The sequence below is a fragment of the Polyodon spathula genome, chromosome 5 (assembly GCF_017654505.1).
Source record: "Polyodon spathula isolate WHYD16114869_AA chromosome 5, ASM1765450v1, whole genome shotgun sequence".
Classification (NCBI taxonomy): domain Eukaryota; kingdom Metazoa; phylum Chordata; class Actinopteri; order Acipenseriformes; family Polyodontidae; genus Polyodon; species Polyodon spathula.
This window is the reverse complement of record NC_054538.1, coordinates 6,359,041-6,373,689: the sequence shown is the minus strand read 5'-3', so window position 1 is coordinate 6,373,689 and position 14,649 is coordinate 6,359,041. Positions and strand designations below refer to the sequence as shown.

Sequence of the window (14,649 nt, the reverse complement as noted above, 5' to 3'; positions counted from 1 at the left end):
ACCAGATTCTCCTGGGCCACCTGGGGGCCACTAGGAGAACTGACGCCTCCTCTAACAGGACCTTTTCAAAATAGGCTGGGAGCAGAGATATAGGCAGAAAGCTTACAAAAATGCTTTGGGCCATGCGTGTATTAGAGCTGTGACACCCAGTGGACTGCCTAAGTGCTGGAGGGAGTACCACAGGGGGCAGTGTGTCACCTCTGCCGAGGCAAAGAGATTGACCTGTGCTCTCCCGAGTCGTCACTCTGACGGAAGGGGACCCTCCCTTGAGAGGAGGTCCGCTGCCCAGTTCACCACACTCGGAATGTGCGTCGCCCGCAGGGACAGCAAGTTCCTCTGAGCCCACATCTAAAGCCTGAAGGCAATGCGATGCAACCCTGGGGACCTTAGGCCATCCTGGTGGTTGACATACTCCACCACTGTTGTGTTGTTTGTACGGGTCAACACGTGTGTACCTCTTAGCACTGTGAGGAAATGGTGGCGAGCAAGGGAGACTGCTTGCAGCTCCAGCATGTTTCTATGCAGGGACGTCCAGCGGTCCGACCAGGATCTGCGGACTCCTCTGCCTTCCTAGACTGCCCCTAACCCAAGTTTGAGACATCTGTCATCACCACTTGGCAGTTGAAAACCACTCCTATATGTACACCCTCGCACAGGTGAGAGGTTGTCCTCCATCAGAGTAGGACTGTTGAGACACAGTCAGTCTGTTGGTCAACAGCTTATTTTTCCACCTGAGACTGCCACCACTAACCTTTGACCAGATATTGTCTTGTGATCTGGATCAGCATGCCTTGTTCACCTGGTAGAGTTAATAGTGCCATGGGAGGATGCTGTAGATGGGCGTATGAGTGGAAGAAACTGGCCGCTGAAGTGGAAGAGCAAGGATGGAGAGTCTAGGTTTACCCAGTGGAGGTGGGTTGTCGAGGATTTGTGGCACACTACTTTCTCAGAGATGTCGGATTGAAGAGGCCAAGAGTTGCTTCGCACAGTGAAGAACTTATCTGGCTGTGGTTGAAATGGAAAGATTGGGATTGGGGATCTCAAGCACAATAGAAAGAAACGCTGATGTATGGATAAGCTGGGTTGATTTGAGTGGGGGATGGAGGGGTGTGATGCTGAGACGCATGTACCGTTAGCCGCCCGCTTACAGGCGTCGCTGGTGTGCGGTGAGGACACCCTGGCCGACCTAACTTACCCTCCTTCCCTCCCTCCGGGCGGTGCTCTGCCAATTGGGCGCCACCCTCTGGGAGCTCCTGTCCTCTGCCAGCAAAGGAATAGCCTGGACTTGAACCGACGACGTCCAGACTATAGGGCACATCCTGCACTCCACATGGAGCGCCTTTACTGGATGTGCCACGCGGGAGCCCAGGACCGTTCTTTTTAGGTTAAGCAGTTTTGTGTTATTATTTTTTTATTATTATTTATTTAAAACCCTAGACAGGATTATCGCTTCAGAAATTGCATTGATTTACTACAGCATTACTCATCACCACAGCTACTTGTCTCAGGTAAGATTAGCCTCTAACCTACCATGATATAGCTACTATTTTTCTGGCTTGCAAGTTCGATTGCTAGAAATATCAAGGGCACAATATTGTGTATAGGCTAGGCTACTGCATGATTATTGATTTGTACCAAGATCTGGTGGTTTTGTGTTAAACTGTATTACAGTATACTGCAGTTTTGATTGAGCTAGGCTGACTGAGAAATATGTCCCGGTTTGTTCTGTGGAAAAGGTATCAACCCTTCTTATAAACGATGCGTACTTGCCACCTGATATTAAATTCATTGCTGAGAATGCCAAACCATTTATGAAAACGGTCAAATATTTTGAGTTATGTTCTGCTTGTATCCACGAGGCGTAGATCACCTATACTAGTGGTTTCCAGAGTCAACAGACATGAATCGATCCCTGTCGATCTTGTCTTTTCTGTAGATGCTGAGCAGCGTCTCGGGACAAGTCCAAAGGACAGGGCACGAACGAGAACACTGCCAGCGGGTGTTCTGCACTGCCTTCCAGCGCTTCTAAAAATGGAAAGGTCTAAATATTACTGGACTCGATTTTTTCCAGCATTTTGTTACAACTGTAATTCCTTTAAAATGTAGGACCTTATGGTAACACTATAGTCCTGGTTTGTTTTTTGTTGTGTTTTGTATAAATGCATAGTTACATTAGAAACGTTTCTGGTAAATGCAAATGCATTATTTTGCATGAAAATAATAATAGTGTTTTTTTTTTGTTTGTTTTTAATAATTTCAGCTTATTTTTTATGTTTTAATAAATAAAAAAAGAATACCCCTGGATTTTGTAAATTACCGCAATTGATAAAGAGCTACAATTACTTTCCCGCAATTGTTCTTTCTTTGTTCACAACTTAAATAATTTAGGTCTCGCTATTTAACCGACAGCATGGAACTATTATACAGCACTAACACAATCTACTATAGATGTTTCTATAGCTGTAACTGTTATACATCAATAACACTATCTACTATACATGTTTCTATAGCGGAATTAGTATTTACTACAGTAGCAAGCAGCATATGGCACGCTTGTTGAGGAAATTACGTAAGAAATCCTTTAACGTTTGCAGAGTACTTCCTGTTCGAAGTGCGTGTGGATTCACGTGGAGTGCAGTGTGGAGTAAATTTGGATTTAAACGGTAAAATGACAAAGCTGGATGGGGTCGTGTAAGTTTTTCATTTATAATAAAAGTACAGACGTTTTTAATTGTTTAAAAAAAATGTCTCCTGGCGTTATGGATTGTTTTCTTACAAATAACCAGGCACTCGTAATGATAACACACGTGGTTAATTTGGCTTTGTCGTCATCAAGTTATGTACTTTATACATATTTGCTTTAGTTAAACTCTAGGAAATAAATATGGCCGTACCTGTATACCAAGTACAATTTCATGAAATGTTTACGAAAGATACTTGATGTTGACCATTATACTTGGCAACGGGTAATCGGAACTCAAAATAATCTGGTAAGCGTATCATGTCTTCATTCGGATAATGACATAGCTAGCTATTGGAAGAAAAGCGTGCCCTTCTTAATTACTATTAATAGGTTGTCCTTAGGTCGAGTGTGCTGTTGTAATGCAAGTGTTTATTTTGCTTTTTCAGAAAACCCAAAACAAAACGTTCAAAGAGATTTCTTCAGGGTAGAGAACCCAAACTTAACGAAAATATAAAAAATGCGATGCTTATTAAAGGCGGGAACGCAAACCAGACAGTAACCCAGGCACTGAAAGATATTGTAAGTACGTTTCTTTATTTGTTCATGTGTAATTTTTTACATTTGAGCCTCTTTGAGTGTGTGTGTGTTACTCTATGCTGGGAAATGTCACGTGCAGCATCAGGTTGAGTAAACTCGCCTCTTCTGTTTCGGTTGCTAGTCACCCGCCTTTTATAGTTGTGAGAATTAAATAATACTTTGTGTATTGCATTTGTAAACTATGTTATGGTAGTAGTAATTTCCAGTCACGTTTATGGAATATGATAACCGCCTTAGACCATGTGATCATTTCATGTATGCTTTGTTTTCACAGTATTCCCTAAAGAAACCCAATGCAGTTATGTACAAAAAGTAAGTACTTTTGGGGGAAGGGGGGGGGGCCGTTACTATCAGATTCAGTATTTGAGTGGACATGTGCAACATTGAGCTTTGTAAAATAATTGGTACAGTACCACTGACCTCATCAAGTGTAAAACAACAGATTTGTTTGTCTTTCATGCTTTTTAACCATGAAAATCTTAACGGGGTGACCACTTTTTTCTCAGGAAAAATATAACCAGGCCTTTTGAAGACCAAACAAGCCTTGTAAGTATGAAACCTGAATGAGTGCAGTGTTTCATGCCTCTGATCTCGCTGCAAGTGAACTGAAACTGATCATTTCAATGGAGGTGTGGAATCTTAAGGCCTGTTGGGTGTTTGGAGCACAACCTCCTGCATTGAAATGTTGGCTGAAAACCAGAGAATAACACAAGTTATATAGCCAAAAGCTTCCTAGAAATTTTCTTGATTCAGAGTTTAAAAAACCCATAAGGAGTAATTTTCAGTCCGTAATGTTACTGCAACACACATAATAGTGTGAATGGGCCTTAAGCCTTTTTGCTCAACTCTAGATCACACATTTTTATTTGATTTGCTAGATTAAATCTGTGCTTTGCTTGCTTTATTTGCAGTTTCTGCATAAAAATAGCACTTTAATGAAAAAAAACTCCCAATATGCCCTTCAACTCGACGTGTTTATAGGTTGAACTTGGGTGCAGTTCATACAGAAAAGGTCCTCATGAATTAAATTGACTTGCTAATTGTGACGATTTCTTTGTAGTGCCTGTGGGTTCTTGTACAAACACCATGTGTTCTGAGGGGGCCATTTAAAAAAAAAAAAAATTGTTTTATGGAATTTAGTTTTAAAAAAAAAAAAGGTGCCCAAGTGTCTGTGCATGTGTCGCCAGTTTTAATCCCTGCTTTGTTTATTCTCTTCTAGGAATTCTTTTCCAAGAAATCTGACTGCTCTTTGTTTTTGTTTGGGTCCCATAATAAGAAAAGACCCGACAACCTTGTTTTTGGTACACATTTTATTTCTCTTAAACACAATAGATAAATAAAGCGATGTGCTTTCCAGAGCAGATGGGACCCTGACCCCTTTCTGTTTCATCTGTGTTGCAGGGCGGATGTTTGATTTCCATGTGCTGGATATGATTGAGCTGGGGATTGAAAAGTTTGTGTCTTTGAAGGACGTCAAGGTATTTGGGGTGGGGGGTGGAAGAATCATCAGTTTGTTTGTTTTGTGCTTGAAGTATCTGTTCAGGTAAACCCATGCCCTTTTTTTTATTAGCTGTAGAATCCAGTAAACTTGGTAAGACCTATACAACCTGACACTAGTAATAATCCAATATCTTGTAGGGACTTGACAGTAATAAGACTAATCTTAGTAAATGTCAGAATTCCAGTTCATTATAGTGTAAAGTTTTAGAAGATGCGATACACAGCAAATATAACATGGGTATTGTATTTATTCCATCATAATGTTATTTTTGTCTACGAGCTGTCCTGCAATAGTCAGTCAGTGCTATGTTAGCCATAATCTTCACCATATCTTAATCGTATTTATTTATTTTAACCCCAGAACAGTAAGTTCCCTGAAGGAACAAAACCATTACTGATCTTTGCAGGAGATTCATTTGAGACAGATAACGAACACAAGAAGCTGAAGAGTCTCTTAATCGGTAAGCTGTGTGTGTGTGTATATATATATATATATATATATATATATATATATATATATATATATATATATTGTATATATCTGTATAAAATTTAGGTTAGGATTTTGAAATGCTTGCTAAAGGGGTTTAACTTGAACCCAAACACACGACGACCTGTTGTGGAAATCGTGAGGCAGTGCAGGCAAGGCTATGGTTCCTATAATTGGTCAGTTAGTTCTGCAGCTGGCGAACAGTGCTTGTAGTTAACATGTCACAGCAAATCATGATTTTATAAAATAAAAGGCACAAATGAAAAGGGGACCAGTGGTGAAATCTCCAGTGCCAATAAATAGGTAGGGATGTTTGTAAAGCTTTGGTAAGTACCCCTTTTAAGTGAGGTTGGTGTAGTTCTGTTTAAATTTCAGCAGGGGTCAGTATATCCAAACAACTGATTTGCTCTATATACATGTTAATCACTAATCCAGACCCTGAAATTCCTACCTGTCATGTAGTGGAGATACAGACAGGAATTCAACTCTGTGGATTCTGAACTTTTTATTTTTGGAAATTGTTGTGATTTCTTGGAAACAAGTGTCATGTCGTAAATTGGATGTTTGTGTTTGGGTTCAGATTTTTTCCGTGGGCCTACAGTCTCATGTGTCCGCTTGGCCGGCCTTGAACATGTTCTACATATCACAGCGCTGGATGGGAAGATCTACTTTCGAAGCTACAAGTAAGCACTGAGATTCTGCAGTGTGTGTAGGAAAGACCTACTCCCTGCACAAATGAATTGTGCAACTAGGGAGTATATCTTCATTTTCTTGACATTGTTTGTTTGGTATTTGTTTTATCATATAATGCCATTCAAAAAGGGTTTTGTCAAGAATTTTGCAACATACTCTATTTTATATATAATATATATACACACACACACACTAACATACACACATTCTTAAACTCAGAGGAGATGTTCAGGAGAACATAAAGATGTTTCGGACTCCTGTAAGATTGTTCGTGCACTGGGCTTGCAACGTATCCAGATGACTTTATAATAATCAAGAAAATCACACAGACTCATTTAATTTGAAGTTTTAATGAATCAGAGCAGTACAAGTGCTCTTTTTGGTTTATTAAATGCTTTAAATGGATTGAGTAGTTACAAGCTACTTTGGATCCCTGCTAATAGGCAGCCTGGGCATTTCCAGTGCCTTTACAGGTTTAACAGCATTAGTACTTCAATACAGTAATACAAATATGGTTATCATATATTTAGCTCTTAGGCTATAAAATGCAAAAAAAGCTAAAAAAACTCCAACTGCTAAATTCTCTCTCTCTCTCTCTCTCTCTCAGCTCATGCAATCATCAATTTAAAATAAATTTTCTCTCCTTTTGAATAGATTAGGAGCAGGGGTCAGGAGCAGGGGGTCCCCAATTAAATCTGATCATCAATCTGCCTTGACAGTTCCTATCTTTGAGTTAATGATATTTTCTAGAAGGATCCGGTCAACTCTGTTTTCAAAATTAACTGAATGTGAGCTCATGGTTCACTATCTTCCACCCCTCCTTTCCCTAAAAATTAGGTGAACTGGAGTTCACAGGGTCCTTGCTACCAAATACAATACAAGTATATGTATATATGAGAGATGTTTTTAATATGTAACACCAGATCTATTTAATTATATTAACCTGGGTCAAAACAAAATATGTCCCTCTTAGCCGCATATTATGTTACCTTTTCAGTGTGTTGTTAATGGGTCAGTTTAACTTCATATACAAATGTGTGTTAAAGTGTAGGGGTTTATCACAAGCCTTTGAATAAAACCACTAAGCATACAGTGGTTAGTTCAGTTATTTTCATTTAAATTTAAGCTATAATGAAACATGTTAAATATAATAGATTCGAGAGACGCCTGGACCGGTATCTTTTCAGATATACAAAAAAAGATACATCCTAATTGTTTATAAATTTCTTATTATGAGATACATACTATGAGGACCTACTCCTGTTCTTTCTTAAAGCACCTTCTGTTGGTTATCATTCATGGTTGGCAAATCCCACGTTTAAGAGCCAATACCGAATCCTGCTTTGAGATGCCAAAGACAGCCTTCTCCTTTGAAGGTCTAATGCCCTTCCAGAATTCCTGTGTGTCTGAGACAAACATTGAATTATTTACAGGAAAACCTACAGCTTTGTATTTACAGTTTTCCTGTAAATAAATACCTCTGTATTACTGCAGTAAAACCTTTATATAAACTAAACAGGTGTATTCTTTGGTTTAATTGATATTGCAATGTCAAAAGGAATTTTTGTTTAGTTGGAGAAACTGAACTAATTCTTAAATTGATTAAATTAAATGAACATTATTTCAAATGTCAATATATGTGCAATATTGTCAACGCCATGCTTCTGTTATAGTAGACTTTTGATATGTTCTTTGAACTGTTTATTTCCAATTCAGATACTTCAATAATTGTATTATATTCCAAAGTAATTTAAGCTTTCAATGAAAGGACCTGTGCTTTATGTCTTTTTGATGATTTGGACTGGAAAGGGAAAATTGTAATGTCGGACCTGGTCCGACAGAACCACAAAGGGTTAATATGAAACGCTAGCGTAAGCACTTTCCAATACTCATTATTTCAAACCAATATCTAACTGAACGTATTAAGACGTCCTACACTTTCCATTCCCATCTCTTCCTGCTAGGTTCTAATTAATTTCTGTTATATATAGAAAATGATTATTTATAAGATAAACTCCTATCTTATCCGAAAAGTATTTCCGTTCGTTACTATTAACGAGATTGCTCATTATAGAGAGGATCTTGGCTTTTAAATTGCTGACCATCAAAAATCCCTGCTTCGTCGGCCAGAACCAATGAGTCATTTTCAACACTGCCTGTACTACAAGCAGGTGAGAACAAGGTTACAACATTAGTTCACTGTATATGTAAAGTTACAGTTTATGCTTGAAATGATTTTATAACATGTAGTTCTAATTCAGATATGTCAATAGCAATCTCTTATAAACAGCAATTCTGCTTTACTTCATTGATGTACACAGAAGGCAAGAGGCTAATTTCTAATTATTAATATTGAGTATTTAAACTTATTGCTGCTCATACATTTACTTAATGTTATTATATTATGTTTCTTATTTAAATACTTTTGTTTTTTCTTACAATAATCAAACCTAACTATTATTAACTGTGCGTTATAGATTCTGAAATTCTCCTGTAGCTGGATCATAATGTTTTGAGACTGAGTCTAATTAAAAAAAACAAAAAGCTTATGCTGATAAGGGAGGTTTGGAGCTTTCAGCAGGCCAGTCTGACCTTCACTGCAATGAACTCCTAATCACAGGCCTTGCCCAGACCTGCTAATAATATTTTCTCCTGGTTGTATATTCTTTAAAACACATTGCAGTCATTACAGTATTTGTTGCAGTTTCACAAGTGTTCAATTTGTGTCCCAAAGATCAGCTTCCAGTAGCTGTGACAGTCTTGGGTCAGTTTCTGCTGACAGGTGTGGGTGTCTTTAAAAGCCTGATACCTGCGAAAACTTCAGTCTTGTTAGCTGGGCTCCCATCTCTACATTCTCATTCCCATTGTCAGTGGGCACACACATTTTAACTGAATCTGGAACCATCAAAGAACCGCACAACCTTGCAACCGAGGCCTTCCATGGAAAAGGATCTAATGACTTGTAGCACAAAAAAGGGACATGCCAGAACCATCTGTGACAGTTTATAAATATGCTAAATATGTTGGCTTTTTTTTTTTTTGCTTGGCTCTGAAGATATCTCCACTGACCTTGGGAGATTCCTCGCTTTCTCAATAGTTTCGGCATTTTTGGGAGCTTGAAGGTTAGGTAAATTATATCGTATGGTGGCGATACTGGGTTTATATGTATTTTTGTACAATTTTAAATAAATTGTAAATATACTTGCTGAAGGCCAGCACTGATCAGGTATATTGTTATGGCGGTTTCTTTAATGACATGGGGGTAATGTGTGCTTTTACAAGCCATACAGGTGCAACTTACAATCAGGTAATAATATGCTAGCATTCAGACATGAAGTAATGTTGTGGTGCTCAAGTTTAAATATGGTACTATTCATGTTCTAGTCTGGCAGTTAAGTGTGTCTCTGTGTTGCACCTCCAAGTTTTCCTGTCTTAGCTTCACTGAATATTTGACAGACTGGATTGAAAAATACGTTTTGTTAATATAGTTGCTATTCTCAATCTTCTGGTTCTGCATTGCTGGTTTTACACTAGGATTCTAGGCAAACCTGTCTTCTCACTGTATTGTGCCACTGCTGTACAGTCAAGAATGCAGCTTTATTTTCTTTTGAAATGTTCTCAATTGGTAACATTCTTTACATTGTCGCTGTGACACATTGAACACAGTATTGTGGAAACCTGAGGTATGTATCTTGTACATCTTGTGTGAATGGATTCTCTGCTCCTATGGGAGAGTTCATTTCTTCTTGGTCTTTGCTTTTAATAGGGCTTTGCTGAAGAAATCTGGGTGCAGGACCCCTAGGATAGAGCTGGAAGACATGGGCCCCTCCTTTGATTTCACAATGCGCAGGACACATCTAGCGTCTGATGACCTCTACAAGACCGCACACAGGCAGCCCAAAGCCCTTAAGGTATGTAATCAAAGTGCCATTGAATATTCATTTCTATTGATATTTCCAAATTCAGCAATGTTCACTATATAATAGTTATAGGTAATTTGATAATTAAAGTACAGTTTTGTATGTATGTTTGCATTCAAATTGATATCAAACATTGCTGATTTACACTTGAATTGGGTACAGTGGTGTACTGTATATAATGACAAAGTAGATAAATGGTTAATCAATAAGGATACTGGTTTAATTTTGGTTAAATGTTTGTGGAGAACAGTCTTGCAGCCTTCATTCTAATACTTCCGAAAAATCAAAAGGATTTATTTCAAACCAAAGTTTACTTTTTGGTTGATGAAACCATTGTGGTAAAATGAAATGATCTTCCCTTCCTAGCCAAAGAAGAAGAAGAACGTTTCCCATGATGTCTTTGGCACGAAGTATGGGCGTCTCCACATGCAGAAGCAGGATCTGGCCAGATTGCAGACCCGCAAAATGAAGGGGCTGAAAAAGAGGAAAGGAGAAAAAGCAGAGGGAGAGGAAGTGGAAGCGACCACTGCAAAGAAGGCAAAGACTCAGTGATTGAAATGCTCGCTGCAGCCCTGGATGATGGTTTTATCATTGTCATTTTGCCTGCTGCATAGAGCAGGTGACCAAATTACTGCTTTCTTTTGTTGTAGCTATTTCAGAAACTTTCACAATCTTTCGGTATACCAATTATTTTTTAAATATCATTTCTATGTGGTACTAAAACATCTTCGCGGTGGGCTGGGACTGCTACATTGCAGGCAGTTGCCTAACGAAAAAAATAAATGGAAGTTTTGTGTTTTTACATGTAACTCAATCGCTTATCCAAAGAGCCGGTATTGATTTTGTTTTTGGAATTAAAACACAAGCACATACTTTGTAATGAATGTAAAGTCTGTGTACATGCTTAAGTATTGAGTAATTCAGTGCCGCAGTGAAAATGTATTTAAGAAGGGTCAGAGAAGCAGCAGCAGCATAGTGCTTGGGTTTGCACATAATTGTAATAAAAACAATGACTCTACATATTTACTGAATTGCTTTTATTGTATCAGAATATCAATATACACTGCCTATAGGAAGTATTCACCCCCTTGGACACTCCTAAATAAGGTCAAGTGCAACCACATGCCTTCAGAATTCACACAGTAAGTTAAGTGGAGTCTATCAGTGTGCAAGAAAAGTGGTTCACATGATTTCAGATTAAATACACCTGTCTCTGTAAGGTCCCACAGTTGGGTAGTGCATTCAAAAGATACTACCATGAAGAACAAGGAGCTTTCAAAACAACTCTGGGATAAAGTTGTGGAAAGGCACAGATCAGGGGAGGGGGTATAAAAAGATTTCAAAGTTATTGAATATCCCTTGGAGCACAGTCAAGTCGATCATTAAGAAGTGGAAGGTATACGGCACCACCCAGAATCTGCTTAGAGCAGGCCATCCTCCCAAACTGAGCAGCTGGGTAAGAAGGGCAGTGGTCAGAGAAGCCACCAAGAGGCCAATGACAACTCTGAAAGACCTACAGCGTTCCATGGCTGAGATGGGAGAAACTGTCCATGTGTCAACAATAGCTCAGGTACTCCACAAATATGGCCTGTATGAAAGAGTGGCAAGAAGGAAGCCATTTCTGAAAAAAGCCCATGTAAAATCCTGATTGGAATTTGCAGAAAGGCATGTGGATAACTCTGAAAAGATGTGGCAAAAGTTGAACTATTTGGCCTAAATGCAAAGCGTTATGTCTGGCGCAAACACAGCACATCACCCAGGTAACACCATCCCTACTGAAGTATGGTGGTGGCAGCATCATGCTATGGAGATGCTTTTCATCGGCAGGGACTGGAAAGTTTGTCAGGGTAAAGGGCAAAATGGATGGAGCTAAATACAGGCAAATCCTTGAGGAAAACCTGCTTGAGTCTGCCAAAGACCAAAACTGGGATGGAGATTCACCTTTCAGCAGGACAATGACCCCAAGCACACAGCCAAAGCGACACTGGAGTAGCTGAAAAACAAGAAATTGAATGTCCTAGAGTGTCCCAGTCGAAGCCCGGACTTGAATCCGACTGAGAATCTGTGGCAAGACTTGAAGATTGCTGTCCAACAACGATCCCCATCCAACTTGACAGATTGAACATTTTTGCCAAGAAGAATGGGCGAATATTGCACGATCCAGATGTGCAAACCTGGTAGAGACTTACCACAAAAGACTCAACTTTAATTGCTGCCAAAGGTGGTTCTGCCGAGTATTGACTCGGGGGGTGAATACTTATCTAACCAAGACATTTCAGATTTTTTATTTTTCATTAACTTGTTTCACAATAAAAATTCTCTTGCCTTTTCAAAGTGTTGAGTAGGTTGTGTAAATCAAAAGGCATCAAGAAAACATAACAAACTGAAAATGTCCAAGGGGGGCAAATTTTTTTAATCTGATGACCAAAGATACCGATGGCTTGGCTTTTAAATGAATGTCAGGATTGTAAATAGTTTCAACATTGAAAGTCAAGTGCATTGTTTGGTCCATTTTTATAAGCTGTTGACCAATGAAATGGTGAACAAATATATGGTCTTACTTCCATCCTTTTCACAGCGGCCTGGGTGGTATATCAGGTTAAATAGGGGTGCAAGCAGCCATATATCTCGGGTGCTTATCATGCCATCAAATATACTGATTGCCACATTTGTTGATTTACAAAAGCAGCAAGTATGTAAGCAGCATATATCCCCTGCTGCAGCTGTCGCTAATATTCACAGAATGCACATGTAAAAATACAAGCCTGCCAAACACACATGGACAGGTTCATAGGGATTCTGTTACCTTAATTTAAAGCATTTTAAGTCTTGGCTCGCTAGGTGTATGTAAAATGTAGGGCACCTCCATTACATTTGTCACTGAGGATGTTCATCCCACTATGGCAGCATATCTGTCTGTGTTAGTGTTGATCATGCTGTTTGTTCATAAGTTGCTCACAAAGTTTATTCAAAGCCTCCTGGCTTTGTTACAGATCACACTGTGTCTGTGGTGTTATGATAAGCTAAAGTAAAGTTGCTGATTGCAACCAGTCTGCATCCAGTTGTTTGATTTCTAAAACTTGTCATTCAAACCGGAGACTAGCTGCTATTGCTGTTGTGGATACTGCATTGCTGCTGACAGAAAACACTCTTTTTTTTTTTAAATGTATTTGCTATACTACATTTATAGATAGATTGAATGTATAGGACAGTGAACACTCAGAGGCATGTACTAGAACAGATTTTCATCAAGTAGAAAAAAAGGTGAAATACATTAACTGAATTATAGCTGCTATGGTTAGATGTTGGAATAGTGCGGCCCATGGGTCGAACCAAAGTTTGTGTCAGGTTTGTTTTATTGTGGTGTTATATCAATGTGGCCGTTCTGACGTCCTCGGAATGCCTTTCCATTTATAAATCGTCAAAAGGCAAAACCACAACAGAACACAGTAATAGTGTGGATGGTAGATTTGAAACCAGTATGTTTGCCTTTCTCCAGTTTCTGCTAGTAAAACCATTTTAAGTAAACCTGAGTCTGCAGCGGGTTTTAAGCCTCCCCGTGCTGGAAAAGGACCCTCTGTGGTGCTGTACACACCAGGGTTTAGCAGCTTACCAACAGTAGGTGGTGCAAGAAGTTCAGGGACATACAAACATCAATTCATGCAAACACAAAAAAAGGCTGGAATGCTTTCGCATTGTAAATGTACATTCACACTTTATTTCTAAATATTTTAAATTCTTAAGCAAAGCGACAAGCAATGGCTCAGGAAGTTTGCAACCCAAAGCGAACTAATGAAACGGGTGTATTTTATTTATGAATGACAGATTCGAGGCACCGCTCCATTTAACAAGTAGGCTACATTTCAGAATTCCATTTCAGAAGACATTATTACATATTATTATTATTATTATTATATTATTATTATTATTATTATTATTATTTATTATTATTATTATTATTAGCAATAGTAGTAGTATAAATAGTGTCCTATTTATTAGGTGCAACGGTTAGAATTGTGAATTGATGACTTCAGACCAAATGATTTAAATTCCTGTAGCAATTGCCTATATTGCTTTATGTTTACCTCTTCGATAAAATGTGGAATTGTAGTTTATTGATAATAAATTAAAATGTCACAGCAAATGCAAATTAGTCAACAAATGAGTAATAATAATAATAATAAATAATAATAATAATAATAATAATAATAATAATTGCCGAACTCTGGAATGAGAAATGGTCAGATTAGAAAAACGTCACATTAATATCCCTAGAATTATATTGCAAGGGTAAAAACATTCTAATCCTGCATGAAACATACTGGTATGGGTATATTCTAGAAAAATGCTATCCATATTCTATTAAACCGTGTTGGTAGTTTATATTAAAGACATAAAAGATATACAGAACCTCTGATATGTTTAATTGTATTTTTTGTGCGATTTTAGGACAGTGTATGCGATAGAACACGTGCTGCATGCATAGAAGTTTGACTTATGTCCCTAACGCCGCCTCATACTTGCATCGAGCCCAGCAGCACAAGCACCTCCGCCTCAGGTTTACCCCTTGACAGGATTCGTGTGGTCCGCACATACTGCAACATTACACCGCATCGGCAACTTGCATTGCAGTGACAGACAGCAACACCACCCAATCAGAAGACAAACCTTCCAAATATGCGCGTGTCCCATATTAGCCCCGCCTCCCTGAAGTATCTATTTATGCAATATTGCTACACCAGCATGTGCCATTACTGAGACGTGCC

The 14,649-nt window shown here is 38.7% G+C and overlaps 1 protein-coding gene across 3 annotated transcripts; it reads left to right on the top strand.

Annotated features, from left to right (window-relative positions):
• Positions 1-2,529: 2,529 nt before the first annotated feature.
• On the top strand, positions 2,530-11,095 carry rpf2 (ribosome production factor 2 homolog). Of its 3 annotated transcripts, none has more exons than XM_041249602.1 (10): positions 2,530-2,663; positions 3,130-3,262; positions 3,555-3,592; positions 3,787-3,826; positions 4,500-4,581; positions 4,682-4,758; positions 5,142-5,241; positions 5,851-5,953; positions 9,730-9,874; positions 10,250-11,095. In XM_041249602.1, the coding sequence occupies exons 1-10, from the start codon at positions 2,545-2,547 to the stop codon at positions 10,433-10,435; spliced, it is 1,023 nt and encodes a 340-aa protein (XP_041105536.1). In that variant the 5' UTR covers positions 2,530-2,544; the 3' UTR covers positions 10,436-11,095. The 3 variants fall into 3 exon arrangements, with proteins under 3 accessions (XP_041105536.1, XP_041105537.1, XP_041105538.1); XM_041249603.1 differs by having other exon boundaries at positions 2,583-2,691; positions 10,250-11,092; XM_041249604.1 differs by lacking the exon at positions 2,530-2,663 and adding an exon at positions 2,889-2,990 and having other exon boundaries at positions 10,250-11,093.
• The last annotated feature ends 3,554 nt before the right edge of the window (positions 11,096-14,649 follow it).

Coding starts and splice junctions, on each gene's coding strand:
- rpf2 (XM_041249602.1), top strand. CDS start 2,545: ATGGCACGCTTGTTGAGGAAATTACGTAAGAAATCCTTTAACGTTTGC. Junction 2,664..3,129: donor AGTAAATTTGGATTTAAACG/GTAAAATGACAA, acceptor TTGCTTTTTCAG/AAAACCCAAAACAAAACGTT. Junction 5,954..9,729: donor ATCTACTTTCGAAGCTACAA/GTAAGCACTGAG, acceptor TGCTTTTAATAG/GGCTTTGCTGAAGAAATCTG.